The sequence below is a fragment of the Aspergillus sydowii genome (genome assembly GCF_001890705.1).
Source record: "Aspergillus sydowii CBS 593.65 unplaced genomic scaffold ASPSYscaffold_3, whole genome shotgun sequence".
Classification (NCBI taxonomy): domain Eukaryota; kingdom Fungi; phylum Ascomycota; class Eurotiomycetes; order Eurotiales; family Aspergillaceae; genus Aspergillus; species Aspergillus sydowii.
Window position 1 is genome coordinate 1,376,424 of NW_024467861.1, and position 18,268 is coordinate 1,394,691.

An 18,268-nucleotide genomic window follows, 5' to 3' on the forward strand; every position below is an offset into this window, starting at 1 on the left:
GGGAGTTGCAGGAGCTGTTGGATGAGCTGACAAAGCTGAGGAATTTCACGGACTAGGTGCATTTTTTCTCTATTCTTCAATGGTGCCCTGGTTTCGCTTTGCTATCGGGGCTGTGCATTTGTGTATAGTAGCATGGAGTTAGGAGTTATGCGTCTAGAGGCGAATGTCATGCTGACACGCAAGTCGAGCCATCATGGGTTTATCTAATCGCTTCTGATAGACTCATGACCTGACAGGATCATGATAACAAGGTTGATGTTTCGTAAAAGGCAAGATCATGTAGGGGTGGTCGATATCAACAGTCGATACTTGATATCATCGGACGTTGAGGGATATACTATCGAATCAACCACTACATTGAGTCATAATTGATGATACCGGTAGATGTCCTTTGCATGTGAATAGTGTCCAATTTACGAGTCGACGGTGAATATGGATGGATCGGTAGCTCCCGGAAGTCCAAGTTCGACCTGTAGCCCTAATTCCGATATCGCCCGTTGAGTCATACCTACTCGACCGATTGGCCTTGACTTGATCCCACCAATTATTGAATAGAATACGGAACTAACAGCAACATTCTCAGTAAGGGGTGAAGAGAAGAATATTTTTCCGGCTGAGGTCTTGACACTTGAATCATCTGAGTCGTTCAGCCGAAACCTCCCTAAGGCACGTCAGGTATGCATTCCCGCAGGAAAAGGACAGGCTAAATTGATTAGTTTTACAGTGGCGGAAAAGCAGAAACACCATTATCACCAGTTTTATTATTGCCTGTGCATACCGCGACGCCCTACAATGCCTGATGATTGCTTGTTGATCATGTTACATGTCCCTGTACAGTGACCTGACTATCACATCAATATATCAACGTCTTCCTGTGTAACCTATATCTCGGTTCAGCAGAGTATCTCCAAATAAAGGTAATTAAGGCCAGTTGCCAAGACCTTCGAAAATGCGACACCTTTCCAGAAACGGAGCTCGATACTCCGGCGGGCGGGGCCACATGCACGGAGCGTAAATTTTTCCCCAGAGATGTGATTCCGAGTTTCTCCTAACCCATGTTTAAATTAGTAATGGGAACTCTGCACCTGTTGCCTCCATCGAACCAGCGAGCTTGCAGGTCAAGGTCAGCAACGGAGTGATGCCCAAGCCCCGAGCCAGTCAAATTCCAGCTGGGAATTGGAGCTGTGAAGTGTGGGGAAAAGCCGCAAACCTGCAGGGCCGATCCCCGTTGCCGGTTTGGCACTAGTCCCGATTCACAAATCGGGAGCTCTGTGATTGGGCCGCTGACGTTGTTATCGCGGATGGTGATTGGCTGGGAGACGGATTAGGTAATGGGTCGGGCGACGGGCTGCCCAGTCGGGTGGTTCCAGATTGAAATCAAGTTCCAAACCAGCGAGCTGGAGTGAGGTCATGCAGGCTTCCTCGACTCCCCTGTCTCCGCGACTTTTGAAGAACAAGAGGGCAAACTGAGGGAAAATCCACAGAGGCAAGTGACCATGCAAGCCCAGTAGCGCAGCGCAGCCGCATCAGGCTTTACTTCAGTGTTAGGTAACGAAACGGCCGGCTGGGAAAACCAGTACGTAATACCAAGCCCGTTTCGGCAGCGGGCGAATCGACGACCCAATCAGGCGGAAGGGACTTATCTCTGGCCTTTGAGGGCGCAGAAGCAGGAACCGTCGAGGAGACCAAACGAGTGCTTTCTGTTACGTGTGGAAATCAACCTCACTTCACCTGCTTTTAGGACAGCAACGACCGCGGCGACTATTATATCATCCAGCTTTTGGCGTTGCGGAGGAACAGGATCGCGTCTCAAAAGTCTTAAGATACCCGCCCTTTCTCTGTAGCTCGAGCTCGGGGCGATAACTTTTTGTAACTGGACCTGGTACATCTCGCCGGAGCCTCCGATTCCGCTCTGGTAGATCTGCGTCCCTTTCCTGTTCCTCTGTGTCCATCTCCGCCGGGAGATACCAGTCCATATTACGTCGGTGATTACCATTATCATTATCATTCTCCTCACTCGCTCGCCCATCGCGTCTGATAAGCTCCTCCGCTCCGGCTTCGTCTCGATAGTCCAACGGACGATACGGTAGCTATCATCTCCTGCTCTCTTGCCCAACCCATTGGCTGGTGCCCTGATCCCTGCTGGCCCTGGATTGTTCTCGATTGCCTGGTGGACTGTGCTTCTCGCATCCCCGACTCGTTTCCGGATCTCGCCCCCCCATCGTCCCAGGTCTCCCAATCTCCTACCCCAGTAAACCCTCCTGGGGTTTGTCTGGCGGATTCCCGGAGACCCAGTTCATCGACTTTCGTTACGTGACGGAATCGCGTTGATTCCGTCCTATCAATCTCTCGTCTGGCTGCAAGACGATCGTCTCCGCCCTATCTGCCCTCCAGCCCTCCCTCTTTTTTTTCTTTTAGCCTATCTACTTCTATCGCCCCTCTATCGCCCCTCCTGAATGGCTGCTGTTATCACTATCCAGTCGTCCTCGACGGCTGGTCTCCAGCAATCCTCTCCTTCAGACCGTCATCTCCTTCGTCCACTGGCGCAGAATAACCAGCAACAGCCGCTACAACCACAACTGTCCCCCTCACCACCCGCCCCTATTGGTACACTTCCTCGTCCCTCTGCGCAAGTCAGAGATGGACCCAGTTGTGACGCCTGTCTGCGCAGAAAGAGTCGGTGTGCAATGAACGAAATGGTCAACAAGTGTTACTCGTGCGACTTCCATCGCCAGGACTGCACCTTCACCTTGTCATCTTCCACCCCCACGGCCAGTCGCCCAAATACCGCAGACCACCCTTCAAAAAAGCGTAAGATCGAGGAAACTGCCCTCGGTGATGCAGAATCCCCTAAAAGGTAATTTCCAGCTTATAGTTTTCTCCTTGCGCTTCGGCAGCCGATCTCGGAATGAGTCGAGATGCTAATTGTTGCTTACCAGTAGACTATCGACCGTTTCTAAACCTGACAGCGCCCGTTCGCCATTGAGCGAACACCGGCGCCTCAACACTGCATACTGGCACCAAACGACTCAACACATTGGCCTCACTACTGAACTGGAACCGGCCCTTCTGGCACATCTCCCGGTAGACCAGAACGACGAGAGCTTCGTGGCCACTTCCCGCGTGAGGAAACTTGGCGACGACGGCACTTTTATGCGGGTTGTAAACACGATGTCTCAAGCAGACAACCCGACTGCCACGTTGGATTCGATTGAGAGCCTGGTTGCTCCTTATGGGTCTACCCTGGTAGAGCAGTTCTTCGAGCGCATCCACCCGACCTTCCCGATCTTATTGGAAGATGTTTTTCGCCAGTCATACAAGACCAGAAATGGCATCTCTCCGCTTCTACTCTCTGCCGTCTATGTTCTGGCTCTGAAATTTGCCGATATCGGTCCAGCCTCACAGTCTGCACGGCGGCCTGATGCAGCCCGCCTTGAAGCCACTGCGTTGAAACTTCTCACCGAATCTCTACCATATGCGTCATTATCGACAATTCAAGCCGGTCTGTTGCTTATGCAAAGGTCGACACTCGCAACTGCACCGCTCAATGCGCAGTTGGTGACTGCCGGGTTTGAGCTCGGTCTTCACCAGGATTGTTCCGATTGGCGGATGGAGACATGGGAGAAGGGACTGAGGAAACGTTTGGCATGGGCGCTTTACATGCAGGATAAGTGGTCCGCGATGGTGCACGGACGGCCTTCACATGTTGTTTCCTCCAACTGGACGGTCCAAGACCTGGTCGAAGACGATTTCACCGATGCATTCGCCTCGACCGCATCCCAGCCCGAAGACGCGCCTGTGGGCCATGGTCCGCTTTTCTTCTGTCACCTGGTAGCTCTTACCACCATTCTTTCCGACATTCTCGACCGATTTTACACGCTTCGATCAATCGAAGAGTTCAAAGCGGCGGGGAACAACCGTACGCGGTTGATCTTGGAGCGCGCGAAACCCGCTCAGATCCGTCTCAAAGACTGGTTTGCGCGCCTCCCTGCACCGCTGAAATTGGATTCAGCTACGGATATCTTCGAGACGATTACAGAAGAAAACGCCCGAAACGGCGCTTTACACCTTTCCTACTTTGCAACCGAAATCACGCTTCATCGCTGTATTGTGCGATCCCTTTCCGCCGACAGCACCGACGCATATCTTTCTCATATCTGCCGCTCTGCGGCCAAGACTCGACTCATCTCTGCGATGGACTTTGTGAACCGGCTTCGGCCGCCACACCTACGGTCTTTCTGGCCAGCCGCGTCTCGAACGCACTTTGCACTGATCGGGTCTTTCGGCATCCTACTTCGTGTAACGGCGCCCACCAAAGAGGAGGCCGAATTCTACCGCCTCCGTCTGTGCGAGTACCGGTGGACACTGAGCGTGAGCAAGAAAGACGCCGAGTTCCTCGAATTTGCGCTCGAAAGCCTCGACAACGCAACGGATCTCGACCACCACGTTCCTGCGAAACCAGGCATCGACGAGCTGATGACTTCCTCGTCCAAGCCTGTCACCCAGAAGCGGACCATGCACGAGGACTCCATGCTAGACCTAGACCCTCAGCAAGGCGCCGGGTTTTCCGGACTGGCCTCGCCTGCTACCTCGATTAGCGAAGAGAGCATGCACGATGGTGCGATGGCTCCGATGTAACCTCATGACTATTATTCACGCGTTTATGACTTTTTCTTTCGACTCAGCATACGGTTTATATTGTAAAGCCGAGCTTCATATTGATACCTCTTACGATCTGGATGATCGCTATTACTGATGAACGACTTCCCTGGATGGATGGACGATACTTTGATTTGATACATGTATATATTCACGATGGTATTATAGACTGGATGGATGGATGGGATAGATTATACATAGCAATATTTCTCTCAATTACTGTATTATGATTATCGCAATTGCATATTACATCACGAACCGATGCAGTCCACAAACCTGCATTCATATTCAAGATCAAGTCAAGTATACTTACAACTATGACTTCTCCACCAAATCCACCAAAACCGCCACCATCTCCTCTGGAATACTCAGAAACGGCCAATGCGACGCCTTAAGCCTATAAGTAAGACAATCCGCCCCGAGCTTCGCTACCATAATCTCCTGCACAGGCGGCGGCAGCATCCCGTCCTCGTCGCAGATGATATACGCAACAGGGATCTGGCGCCAGGGCTCGTAGGTAGCCGGGCCGGAAAAGACAGCGCGGGAAGTCTGCACCAGTTCGGATTGCCATTTGGTTTGGTTTTCTGGGCTTAGATCGTGGAATGCGACGGAGGGGTCGGTGGCCCAGTAGACGTAGTCGCCCTGTAACTGTTAGCCGCTCTTTCTCTCAATCAATCAATCAATCAATCAATCAGGATATTTGTCGTGGATAAGTGGGTAGGACGTACATCAGCTTTCATCCAAGGCAAAAACCCCCCGCCGAGCATATCAACCAGAGTCTTCCCCTTATCCAGGGCAAAAGCAGCCAGGTATGCGACTCGGGATACACCCCCTGGTTTAGCGGCAGCTACACGCTCGGCCTTGGATAACCCCTCGACGGCGCACGAGGCGACCACGCCGCCGTATGAGTGTGCAACGACAATAACCTCCTTCCCTTCCGTCTCGACTAGACGGGTTAAGACGGATCGCAGGGACGAGACATCGTCTTGCAGGGTCTTGTTGGGTGGTTCGGAGCCGACGGAGGGGTGGGGTGGTGTTTCGGAGGGGATGCCCTTTTCTACCAGGAGCTTTGCGCTGAGGGTGTCGAAGGCGGATGGCTTTGTCCAGGCGCCGAGGGAGAAGACGATTGTTGGGTGGGTTGTCATGTTTTTTTTCGTCTTCTCGTCTTGATGGGAGGGGCACTTATGTTGAAGATATAGGATATGGACTGAACTGATTGAATTGAAGCTGTTATCGTGGACATCGTTTCTCTACTATTTATTAGGGTCCTTCAGGTATCCCCGCGCGGGATCCGATGGGGATCTTCTTCCCCTCGGGGTGCCTTGTGGAGAGCTAAAGGCTGTATTGGAACCTCCGGGCAGATCAGTGGGGATTCCATATCCGAAGTTATACCGGGGGAGCTGAAGGGAGTTGAATGATAGAAAGGAACAAATGAGATGGAGAGACTCAAGGGAGTGGTGGGGGTTTCTCCGATATAAGTATGGGTACATATCCGACGAGCATTTAGGGCTCTGCCGTGCATGTTAACAGGAACACTGCAAGACGGAATGATACGTTCAACATCTGATTAGGTAGAACTATATGGACTGTATCATGGATACGGATTTCTGCTACAATTCCCCTAGTTGAATATTTCTAACACGCCTTAATTGGCCGGTCTCGTCACAGCTCGGAAGCAGACCACTGTCCACCAAAACCACTTCCGACTCCAGATCGGGATCATCCGACATATCGGATATCAACTGAATTAGATTGGGAATATAGACTGCTTAATGAGTTTAAATCTACAGCAAGGTGCCTAATTCAGTAGGCAGTTGAATAATATCGTGACAATTAAGCAGATATGGCGCAAGCCCTAGCAGGGTTCCCCACACAATCACCAACTTACTTCAAGTGTATGTAAACTCAACATCTCCTCAAAACAACCATCTTCCCACTGCTGCTCTCGCCCTCCACAATCCCAAACTCCTCAACATCCGCCGTGACCTCCCCAGCCTTCTCCAACCTCTCCACCTCAGCCCTATACCCCCCATCATCCCAAACACCGCCATGCACCGTCGCAACCACCAATCCCTTGCCATCCCCCTTCACAAGTCTCACAAACTCCTTAAAGACCTCTGGCCCAACATGCCCCTTCGTCAACGTCCCCACACAAACAACAACATCATACTCTGCATCCCCCCTCTTAATCCCATGAGGGATATTCAAATCCGCCGTCTCAAGATCCCGATACACGCCCTTCGCCCTCGCAACGTCCAACATCCCAGTACTGAGATCAACCCCGTCAACGACACTGATCTCGCCCAGGGGTGAACGAGCAAAACACTCGCCGACAAGACCGGTCCCGCACCCCGCATCGAGGATTTTCAACGGGTTGCCGCTGCTATCACCATTTGAACTGAGCGATGATGTTGATGAGAGCGCTCTAAGCACAGCCTCGACGCACCGCCGTGGGGATGCGTAGCTTGCGCTGTTGAGATCCTTGTCGTACGCGGCGGCCCATTCGTTGTAGAGGTCTTGTGCGGAGGCGGAGGAGCCGAGGGCGAAGGCGCGTTGGAGGTAGAGGTCGACGGGGGCGGGTTTTGACATGTTGAATTGGTTGGATGGAATGTGAATGTAGAATTTAGAATGTAGAGCAATTGAGTAATTGAGGAGGGGAGTAGTGTAGTTGATGGAATGGAGAGTTGGAGATGTCGACGGTTGGATGCGGGGAAGGCCGCAGTCTCCTGTTCCACTCCGGCTGGACCCGACGCTTATTGTATACTTAGTATGTATGTATGTATATATCTCATACTATTGCTACTCATGAGGACTGGGTTTGAAATTGAGGGTATGACGCTAGAATAGTCATAGGAGAGGGTTTGAGTTTGTTGCTTAATGTTTAACTGTCTTATGCTTCTAGCTGGGTAGAACGTGGAATTGTTCGTTGCTGTATATATTCGGGTTTTATCAAATCGAGGTACTTGGAGAAGAAACGCCTTACTTGGAAAATCCATCTCCTTGAATAGGCCCCTGCAGTATGAGTCTAGTATGGGTCTTCATGGTGCAGCACGGTACGTCCATGCCACCACCTCAAGTCACCCTGACCAGCAAATTCAGTCTGGGGAGTTTAATATCCAAAGCTTATCTGAAGTCTGATATATTAATACGTTGACCCGGCTAAAATTATTTCTTTCCTTAACCTACACTGCTCTCTCCATTCCAGATTCCCCCACCATGTTCCCCAACTGGAGCCCTAAAGAATGCGCCAGATGGCAAGGACGCCTAAACAATTGGTTCAACCAGCGAGTTAACGAGCACGTCGACGCCCGAACGCGAAGCGAATTTCAAGTCCTCATGGAATTGTTTCCCATGAATAGCCTGAACTTTGAGCGCAACAGCCTAGATGCCACATTTGGCATCCGTCATAATCCATCTGGCAGTGGGATCTGGAAGCTACGTGACAATGAGTTGGTTCCAGTGAGCCAGTGTGTCCTGGGTATGTATATATTCCTATAATTCTCCAATCCCAAGAACCAAACTGTCCAAACTAACTAGTTCCCGATCAGCCTTTGAACAGAACGTCAGCGACCCCAGCACCGGCTGGACCCCCGGGACCCCATGGAAAAAATCACTGATCCGCACACGCCTAAACAGCATCCTGCAATGTCTCCGCGACATCAACGACGGAACCGTATCCACGGTTGCCGACATGAATGCCGGGTATTGGAAGTTCGAGAAAAGCCAAGTCCGCCGCTGGGTCACGTACAAGGGCGCCAGGGTGTTTCTGAACTGCACGACACATTACATACTCTGGCATGGGGCGCCGCAGGAGTTGGATGTTAGTCTTGTTGTTGTGGAGGCGGCGAGGGAGGGGGATGCGCATTCTGCTATGCGGATGGCTTTGCCTTCGATGGGTACGTGTATATGTATACATCTCTTCTAACTTATGGGTGGTGATGTCTGACAATGGATGATATAGCGATGTTCCATCGGGCGAGAAAGGATGCCGACAAGTTGAACTGTTCTGTCTTTGGTATAGGCACTGACGGGTACCAGTGGGTGTTTGCTGCAATCGATAACAACTCCCAGGTACGTATGATGCCCTCCCATTCTCGCTGGCTACAGCTGACAACGACGCAGTACTCCTGGATTAGTATAGATTGGGACACTCTCGAAAACCAGGCCCAAATACTGAGCCATTTGAGCAGGATCATGCGACGGGCAGCCTTCCTGGCAGCTGGTAGTATCAATATCCCAGGACCCAGCGTCAGCCAGATGACCGGATGCACAATCACGAGCGAGGCCATGGAAATGGAAAACTAGGGTGCAACCCGAAACCGAAACCCGCGATGCAACTTACTCATGAAGAGGAGGGGATGTGTGCAGGATCAGACTAGGGTTTGTTTTATCCAATATCTCTTTCCTTGTTAGCAGGATAGTCTATAGATCTTGCTATAACACATCAATTGCGTGTTTTATGACTCATTTTGTATCCGAAGATGTTGGTTGATGTGTGAGCTCAATAATCTGCTCAGTGTTGGATTTCGCTTACCAGACACGTGAAGCCCCCCTTGTCTCTAAAAAGCTCCTTCCTTCCTTTTCTTTTCTCTTTCTCTTCTTCCTTTCTCTCTCCATCAATGATACCTGCTGTCTTCCCCCTGCTTGATCAGTCTGAACTCTTTCATTAAGATTGTTACCCTCCCCCCGCCTTCCTTCGAAACATGAACGTAAGTGATACATTCTTTCTCTCTGGTTCATGCCCCCGCCGTTCATAGATCATGAAGAGAGGCTACCGAAGGTTCACTTGTCTCTTTGGGAACTGTTCTGGATGCAGCAATTTCAGCCTCTCGACATGCCATCCAGACGAGCGACTTGTGTATATTATTCATGTTTTTGGCCCCTCTTCGAGTCATGCGTTGCTAACCTGCTTTTTTTCTATAGTGTTATAAATGCGGAATGTACGGGCATCTGGCCCGGGACTGTCGTCGGCCAAGAATCGTAAGTACATGATCTCAGGTGGTGGGCCTATATAAGATTTCTATATCTATAGATAACTAATAGATAATATATTAGGAGTCCCGAGCATGCCGCCGATATGGCTATCTTGGCTATATAGAGGCGGACTGCTCTGCAGTCCGCCAGGCAAATTTTTTTAGCGGCCTAGAAGCACTGGTAAGTTATATTTATTACTTCTTTTAATAACTGTAATTTAACTAGTTACTAATAATTATATAGGGCCGGGCTGTAAGGAATATGCTAAATTTATATTATAATACTAGTACTAATAAATTAGGCCCGAGAATTTGATGCTGGCGCCACGCCTCGTCACCCGCTATCTTGAAGAAGCGTTTGAGCACTCTACCCGTTAGTACTTACTGGATGCACCCGCGCCTGGGGTGCTCTCCCCCCTGCTCGTCGCGGCGGCGGTGGCCGTGGCCGTGACCGTGGCCGTGGTGGTCGTGGTCCTCGGGAGCGCGACCGACCCCCAAGATGGTTACAATATATCAATGACCATCCGGTCAACCCCGCCAACGCCGCCACCGATACCAACAACGCCCCTGTGAATACCACTGCTGGCCCATCTGCGTCTGCCGCAGAAAAGGATACCGTGATGAACGAATCATAAGTTAATGTTGATTTATTTGTTTCTTTTGTTCGTTTCTTTTTATTTGTAAGTAGGTAAATGAACAGATTCAACTTTCGAGGTCCCTACCAGAATACAGACTATAGCCGAGTAGCCAACGGCCGGCGTGCGCCATGGAACCAACTGCGGACCGGACGATACGGAGTGTCTCCGGCGTTTAGGGTATTTGGCTCCAGGGCTTGGGGTACCGGATTATAGACTTAGTATCGAAGGGTTGGATGACGTTTGATTACTGTAACAGGTAGTAGTTCTGATTTGAATGGCTGGTTCCTAAGGAAAGTATTCCCCTTCTTAGTGCGACCAGTGCATTTCATGTCGGCCTGTTGTCCGGTTGACTTTCCATGCTGGACAGATGCCTTTTATTTCTTTGTTTTTACTTTGTTTGGTTGGGATTTGGAATCATAAGATGTCCAGCTTGAGGGCTTTGGAGACTCGGAGACCGCGCTTCGCAAGCTGTTCCATTCCACGACGTCAATCACTCCCTTGGCATCCGATCGTTGAATTATTTGAATGAATTTTGAATGAAATTAGTATGAATTACTTAAACGTGTGCTAAATGTGCGCGATCGTGGGCTTCTACAACAGACGCCACGATGCTCAGGATTCCCGCGGAGTTAGGGCTAGATCGGCTGCCAGGACTATACATTCAATCACTCTATACAAGCATGCTCAACGGCAATCACCAACTAGCCCTAGATATAAGTATAATGTCCCTTCATTCCAGGCCGGAAAGGCCCGTCGGCCACCCCAGCCGAGTTCGCCAGAGCCAGAGCCAGGGCCAGAGCCAGAACCAGTGCCAGCATCTATTAGGCGAACCATAGTTCGCCCCCTCCAGTCCTGCGGGAATGTCACCTCGCGCACCGCTCTCCCCAAAGATCACCGTCATCATTCCCAATGAGCTTATATCCCGCAGGTCCACATGAGCTCGAGACGTGGAATGCCGCCGATCTTAAGGTTACCCTTCCCTAAGGCTGAAGCCGAACCCCGAGGACCAACCACGGAATGATCTTGCACAGCCGTTCATTCTTTCAGTCAGATCCGAGCCTTTGTCTCGGTAGGAGCGACGTGATGAAATTTATATCTAATCTCTTGCTTCATCTTCTTGCGCTGTCGATGCGATCGGTTAGCTCTGCATGGTTTGACTGTGGTAACCTGCATACTTGCAGCACTACAATGTGAGCGTGTACGATACTAGACTATGACCTCGACTGCAGACAGGGTCGACGACATTGACTACCAGATCTGGATCGGCACTGTCGTCACCGTTGTGGCTGCGACTGGCGCCGTGACGCTGCGTTTGGTGTCGCGCCATATTGCAAAGGCGGGCTATTGGTGGGATGACTGGGTGATTATAGCTTCACTGGTATACCTCGCTACTATAACAATCATATCAGAAAGTAGAGCTGAAAGATATAGATTGTCAACTGGGGCATGGCAGCCACGCGCTGGGCGCAAGTCCTCATATATGACTTTGGAAGACACCGCGAAGACAACCCCGTCGAGAACGTAGTCGGATATCAAAAGGTGCACACCCACCTACCTGCCCATGTATCCATGTATCGATGTACTAACAATCACAGAGCTTCATGGCCATCCAACTAGTCTACTTCACCAACACAGTCCTCACAAAATCCTCCCTCCTCCTCCTCTACCAGCGCATCTTCGGCATCGTCCGTCGCTTCCGCTACGCCCTCTGGACCTCCTGGTTCCTCATAACCAGCTACTTCGTCGCCTGCGTCATCGCCTCAATCGCCGGCTGCAAACCCCCTTCCTACCTATGGGACCGCTTCCGCAGCCCAGATACGGATCCCCCGGGCGGCTGCTTCGACGAAATCGCCTTCTTCCGTTGGAACGGGCTGGCGAATATGCTCCTCGACATCCTGATGCTCGTGCTGCCTCTGCCGATGGTGTGGCGCATCCGCATGGGTAAACGGCAGAAGTTCCTCCTTACGGGGATTTTCCTCATGGGGAGTTTGTAAGTTGCCTCCCCGGTAAAGTTATAAGTTGGTATATATGCGTGCTAACTGTACTGTACGGCTTCGGCGGCACAGCGTCTGCATCGTCTCCCTCCTCCGTATCATCTCCTTCGACGTCTCCGACCGCCGCGACCCAACATACACGCAGGTCCCCTCGTCAACGTGGTCGTCTGTCGAGCAAGGGGTTGCCATCGTGTGCGCGTGCCTGCCGACCCTGCGTCCGCTGCGCCGTCTGTGCGGCGGTCGGTTCCGGCGCGACTCGTGGAAGTGCAAGGGCAGCGGTTTCAGTAACAGTGCGTCGAACACGAAGTCTAACTCGAACTCGAACTCGAACTCGAACTCTGGTTCGAATCGTTCGTCGGGGTGTGAGCGCAGGGGGATGGTGCAGGTGCAGGTGCGTGCGGATGAGATTGGTGGTGGCGACGATGGTGATGAGAGGAGGAGGTGGGCGGATTACGCGGGGCCGGAGCTGGGGCCTGGGTCTGGTCCTGGTCATGGTCATGGTCCTGGGTCTGAGCACGGTCATGGTCTTGATCCTGATCGAGATCCTGTCGGGGCTTATGCGCACCCGGACCTTTGGGGAGAAAATCGAAGCGGGGTTGATGGTGCGAGGGGGGAAAGTTTAGATGTTGAAGCTTTGAATTAATATATATACGTATACTATACTAACGGCTTATGTATTAATGTCACGAATAATGAGAATGCATCCTCGCCGCTACCAATAGTAAAGTCACAACTTCACTGAATATCTTGGGTCTAGTTTACTAGAAATATACAATGACATTACTATTTATCTGGTTGCATATCAGATAATGTAGTTTCTGCGAGAGACAGCAGCTCAGACACGGTTTGGAAGTGGAAGCACCAAGTCACCTCCTCGACAACAAGACCAAAATACCGCATCGATGTCCCCTCGCCCGCGGTTCCTCGAGCCCGACTGTACCCCCAAGAGATACGAACGTCCTATCTGCACTAGAAGGCAAACTATTGACATCCCTGCCCGCCGGAATCTGCAACAACGACCCCTTGCTTCAGTTCTTCCAGGTGGAAACAACTCCGTAACTCCAACCAAGTGACCATGTTGAAGACACCGGAGCTCTTCCATTTCCCCGGCACCATGAACGCGACAACGCGTAAAGCGCTCATACTGCCTCGCCAGTTGTGACGCGCGAGCCCTATGGGGTCGCTACCCCTTTCAACATGAATCATTTGCCGCTCCAGTAATTTACGACGGCAAATGCAAGCGATATTGCAGGGGAGTTCTCGCAAGATCCTACTGTGTTTCTCGTCCGTCTTCCCGATGGCGATGTATCAAAATTCACCATCCCTCGTTCATCCAGGGTGGCCACTCGAGTAGCAGGGATGCCCGATTCTAGTTCTGCGATGCAACCATAGAGACATACTTTTGTGGCAAAGGACGGGGCACAAAGATCGATCGGAGTTCCTGATCGTAGTTCCTGATCGAGTACGCCGATAGCCCAGATTCAGAATGCATCGCCACAAATACCCCCGGCTACAGCGGGTGGGGAGCTGAGGTTTTCAAAAGTGACAGACGTCGAGTCTCCCCGACTTCCGGGTGGGTCGTGCCTTTCGCCTTTGTATGTATCAATCCCAAACCAGTCCCCCGGGACCACCGCGGGACATCCACTGTTTGACGCCTTTCCTAACCCAGGACTCTAGGCTGAAGTCTATTAAGCCACATGGAAAGAAATGGCCGGAAAGTATGTGAATCATCCGCGAGCTGTGGACTCTCACCCGGGTGGGAAAAGCCGTCAAAGTGTAATAATAGAGATTGCGCAAATCAGTGGGGATATTTGGCCGTCCATGGAGTCTGGCACCCGATACATAAAACAGTTGCCAAAGTACAAACTCTCTTTGGGGGCAAGTTCCTGATAGTGTGCTGTGAGGCAAGAAATAATATGCTGAAAGTAAGCGCGCGTGCATATCATGGCAGCGGCTGCAACCTAAGCAAACCTCACGTTGCCCATGGTTGAGCGTGGTTCATCCCAGTCGAGGCACTAATCGATCCCATCGAGTCTGGGTACACGCAGGAAGGATTTGGACTTTGAAACAATCCTTACGGAGCCGATAAAGGTGTACGTCAATCGCTGGTCGATTCATCTATTTCTGTCAGCGTTCGGGCTGTTTCTGCGGGGCTGTTCATGAATGAGATAATGGGATTATCATCGTTATCGTCCGATCCTGGTGTCAAACCACGGTTCATCGGTTTCCCAGAAGCAAAACATTCTCGAACAGGCATAAATGAAAACTCTGAAGGCGTCTTGTGGGGGGAAGTCGCTTGCGTATCAGGAAACCCAAGACGTTGGCGCCTGTCCCTTTGCGATAGGTCAAATTCATACGTAGATTCGTCGTTGCTCGGGCCCCAACCCACAAGCCACATCTGCACGGTTTCCTGGCAGCTGGTATTCTTTCACACCCACCAGTAATTCGGCTGAAGTTTTGGCATCGTTGAAACTTGATGAATGATCATAGGCAATCATGCGAAAAAAAAGAAATTATTAAAAAGCCAGCCCCGTTTCCCCGCAAAATGTGAGCAGTTTCGCCCCCCTCTCAGTTGCGACTTGAGAATTTAGGGTTCTCGCACTGCACTAGGTAACCGGCCAGCATCGTCTGCGACCAGGGTCTGTGTGTTGCTGTCCAAATCCTGCCTTTCTTCTCTGGATTCGGGTGCCCGATGAAGCACTTTCGGGGGTTTCCTGTGACGATCAATAACAGTAGGTAGAACCAATTACTGTTGTAGGAATCAAGATGCGCCGCTGGAGGAACCGGCCTGAATTGTGATCCTCAACCGTGGCCTCAAAAGAAAGCCTTCGGGGCTCCAATTTACAACATAACATCGGGGATCTTCCAGGACCAAGTTCATGGTTCTCGCTCGGGTAAAGAATAAGCTCTGTTCCTGAGGGCACTGACAGTAGACTTTGGGAACCATGGTCGAGATGTCAGTGATCAGCGGTCAGCAACGCACGGATGTTGCGTCTTTCTCCAGCTTTGCCAAAGCGGTATGTCGTTGAAGACTCTCGAAGGAACAGTTCCCACTGGTGGATATTGTTTCCATACACAACTGACTATCGAGCGGGTCAGCGCGCTTTCGTGTGGATTTGCAGGTTCATTGGCTCTCTTCGTTGCCACTCCAGGAGAGACGAAAGAGAGCTTTCATCCTCTCTGTGCTCGATCCCCGATCAGGCTGTGGATCCTTGAATTGCGAGTCAAGCTCGAAGTACCGTCTTGACATGGCCAGACGCCTGGGATGCTCCTGTTGACAAATCAGGAGAATCAGGTGGTCCATTGGCCGGGAATATCCAGGATGGCATTTCCCATCTCGAGCTGTGATAGCGAGCCGGCAATTTTGGCCGTTCCTCATGCGTCCAGGCAATTCCATCAGCGCCTGCTAGATGATCGGCGTCGATACAGCGAATGTGGAACAATAGTCGTCCAGGAGGTCTAGATTAAGCTACTGATTTTCCGTGATTTTCCCTGATTTCCCAATGTAGCCGCAAACTCGGTGCCATAGACGGGGCTCCAGCTTCCGAAACCTATTCAGATAGCATCTTGCCAGCGTATGGACCGCGGGGTTACAATCATGAAGTTTCATTGCGCAACTGCTTTTGTTGCAATGGTGATCACCATAAAAAATAAACTTCCCAGCTTGGAGGTCATACGAGCTACTCAAGTTAATTGTAGTGAAGAAGCAATCCTTGTTGAGAAGAAACAGACGGGGATCAAGCGTCTAACATCCCAGGACATGGAGACTTTCGGCTCACCAATTGGGTGATCTTTCTCCAGTGGCTGGATCTTTTTCTTCTGTATGTATTTGTTTTCCTTGCATTAGCCTGAACGTCATGTCAGCCACAAGGATGTACTGACAAGGACTGTCGGCCAAGAATCCCAAGGACGTACTTTTTTTCCGTTGCACTCTTTGGTCGCTCGACCCAATCAGAGCACCATTGCTGTTGACAGAAATGATATATTTGGGTTCGCCCAACTCTCATCGGTTGCTTCAGGTCAAAAGTTGAGCCAACAGTCTGCATCCGGCTATATCCAACTCACACCTCACCCACCTCATACCAGCACGCACCGAGAGTCAATCGAAGATATCAGAGCTCGAGTCGTGTGCATCCCACCGAGCATGACAAGTCCAACCTACAGGATGGACCCATTGGGGCAACCCGGAATGGTCAAGGACGAAGAGCACCGTCAGATGGTATCGTACCACGATATGACTGCTCAGTCGGGGTCAAATGTAGGAACTGCGTTGCGCCCGAATCATAGTGATGACCTGTATTAACCATGACCCCGTATAGGACTTCCAGTGTCATCAGCCTACTCAATTTGCGCTCCCATATTCTCATTTTGCCATCATGTACATCGACCACCGGGGAGAACTTCAGGCCGAAACATCATCATCTATTTCCGGGTACGAAAAGGCAATTTTCACCGACGAAGTGCAAGACCGGTTTTTAAAATTGGCGAATGGAGAATGGCAGCCCAATATGCAAAATATTCATTCAGGTAAGTCGAGGAAGAAAGAGAAGTTCAAGTTGTGCGAAGTGAAGGAAGCCAGAAAGCTCACTTTTTTTTCCCCAAACAGGCATGGCCTTGTCCAACTCTACCACTCCTTCCTGGTACCACCCAACCCAACCACGGCCCGTAGGCCTCATTCCTTGCGAGTGGCAGTCACTCCAGAACAAGCGGTACAGACGCAGTCTGCGGCGCGTTGACTCAGGTGCCGGTCACGGATGGGAGCCTCCATCTCCTAGTCCGACCCTTAAACGATCAACACTCCGGGTCGGGCAGACAAAGCTTCTAAGGGCGTACTACGAAAAAGCGTTTGATTGTTTCCAGCAACTCAACTGCCGTGTGATTGCAAAGGCCTTTGTCAAGCTGGTCGAGCCCCGAAAACAGGTCATGCATCCGTACAATGGTCGAAGAACAGTCGCCGGATCCTCCCAAGAAAATGACCCAGAAAAGACGAAGCCGAAATGGTGGCCCACCGGAGTGACACATAAGGAACCTGATCACCTGGGCAAGCCTGGTAAGATCTTTGCACCTGTCTCCGTGCCATGTCTCTTGGTCGTACTAATTGAACCCGTCCTTACAGAACGGATTCGGTTGCTGGTGCATATCCTCTGTGAGCTGAGGGAGAGCCATGGGGTCACTGCAGAGAAGCTGAAGGATGCTGGACAAGACGTAAGACGGCAAATTGTACCGGCAATGCGCCTACAGGTTCTGGACGAGATTTATTACGTTCGCGGAATGGAGGAACTTTACTTGGATGGAAAAATCAGTATGACTTCTTTCATTGCAGTTCAGATGGACCAAAGCGCTAACGTCTCGTCAACATCGCAGGTGGCGACACCACAATTCATGTGTCGCATGTCCATATGGAGGAGGAGCTACAAGGACAAATGATCAGCGATAGTGCTTGCGACCCGCTAGCCACGATGCCAACTGTTCAAAGAGACCAACCGCCCGTGCGCAGATCACAACGGGACATACCTATAATTTCAGAAGATGTCCACTACCCAACCATGAGAAACAACAAACGACCAGCCGACTCTGATTGTTACCAACCCATATCACCGGCGTCATCATCCCCGTCAGTCAGCCGCAAAAGTTCCTTGGAGAGGAATCTCCCTGCCTACTCATCCGACATAGACCCGGCTATACTATCGGGAACTGAGCCTGTCAGAAGTCCGCTGGAGCCCCAGGGCCTCCACCCTGCAGGGCCTACCTCTATACCCGACTACTTTGCCCACCAGTTTGCAACGCCATCTACAGCACACAACACTCATCCCGGATATTGGGGCACACTCGCGGCGCCTAATGTACATCCGCAGTTTGCCTTTACCGGATATTGAACATAGTTTGGGGGGGCGCCCTTAAGGCCACAGGTTCCACGACTTATCTTTCTTATACATATTTCCCTTTCTCTGTCATTTGCTTTTTGTGCCGTTATAGCGGATACTTGGTATATATATTGGAGCTC

General features: G+C 51.1%; 6 protein-coding genes across 6 annotated transcripts; 4 read left to right on the top strand and 2 right to left on the bottom strand.

Moving 5' to 3' along the window:
* Nucleotides 1-2,456: 2,456 nt before the first annotated feature.
* Nucleotides 2,457-4,638, top strand: ASPSYDRAFT_56314 (putative C6 transcription factor (OTam); the record flags this gene model as incomplete). Its single annotated transcript, XM_040849193.1, has 2 exons — nucleotides 2,457-2,857; nucleotides 2,943-4,638. The coding sequence occupies 2 exons, from the start codon at nucleotides 2,457-2,459 to the stop codon at nucleotides 4,636-4,638; spliced, it is 2,097 nt and encodes a 698-aa protein (XP_040704632.1).
* Nucleotides 4,639-4,892: 254 nt separating this feature from the next.
* ASPSYDRAFT_42615 (alpha/beta hydrolase) lies at nucleotides 4,893-6,113 on the bottom strand. Its single transcript, XM_040846491.1, has 2 exons — nucleotides 5,388-6,113; nucleotides 4,893-5,301 (listed from the first exon to the last, which is right to left on the bottom strand). The coding sequence occupies exons 1-2, from the start codon at nucleotides 5,802-5,804 to the stop codon at nucleotides 4,975-4,977; spliced, it is 744 nt and encodes a 247-aa protein (XP_040704633.1). The 5' UTR covers nucleotides 5,805-6,113; the 3' UTR covers nucleotides 4,893-4,974.
* Nucleotides 6,114-6,344: 231 nt separating this feature from the next.
* ASPSYDRAFT_42616 (class I SAM-dependent DNA methyltransferase) lies at nucleotides 6,345-7,345 on the bottom strand. The gene has a single exon (XM_040846492.1). It carries the CDS (start codon nucleotides 7,246-7,248, stop codon nucleotides 6,565-6,567), a length of 684 nt encoding a protein of 227 aa, XP_040704634.1. The 5' UTR covers nucleotides 7,249-7,345; the 3' UTR covers nucleotides 6,345-6,564.
* A 333-nt stretch (nucleotides 7,346-7,678) lies between these two features.
* Nucleotides 7,679-9,051, top strand: ASPSYDRAFT_66723 (uncharacterized protein; the record flags this gene model as incomplete). The annotated part of the gene is made up of 5 exons (XM_040850367.1): nucleotides 7,679-7,712; nucleotides 7,865-8,137; nucleotides 8,208-8,555; nucleotides 8,621-8,730; nucleotides 8,782-9,051. 5 exons carry the CDS (start codon nucleotides 7,679-7,681, stop codon nucleotides 8,962-8,964), a joined length of 948 nt encoding a protein of 315 aa, XP_040704635.1. The 3' UTR covers nucleotides 8,965-9,051.
* A 2,432-nt stretch (nucleotides 9,052-11,483) lies between these two features.
* On the top strand, nucleotides 11,484-12,907 carry ASPSYDRAFT_87406 (uncharacterized protein; the record flags this gene model as incomplete). Its single annotated transcript, XM_040851832.1, has 4 exons — nucleotides 11,484-11,648; nucleotides 11,702-11,809; nucleotides 11,866-12,260; nucleotides 12,337-12,907. The coding sequence occupies 4 exons, from the start codon at nucleotides 11,484-11,486 to the stop codon at nucleotides 12,905-12,907; spliced, it is 1,239 nt and encodes a 412-aa protein (XP_040704636.1).
* Nucleotides 12,908-16,429: 3,522 nt separating this feature from the next.
* On the top strand, nucleotides 16,430-18,140 carry ASPSYDRAFT_87407 (DUF2841 domain-containing protein; the record flags this gene model as incomplete). The annotated part of the gene is made up of 5 exons (XM_040851833.1): nucleotides 16,430-16,522; nucleotides 16,584-16,791; nucleotides 16,871-17,314; nucleotides 17,381-17,566; nucleotides 17,629-18,140. The coding sequence occupies 5 exons, from the start codon at nucleotides 16,430-16,432 to the stop codon at nucleotides 18,138-18,140; spliced, it is 1,443 nt and encodes a 480-aa protein (XP_040704637.1).
* Nucleotides 18,141-18,268: the final 128 nt, after the last annotated feature.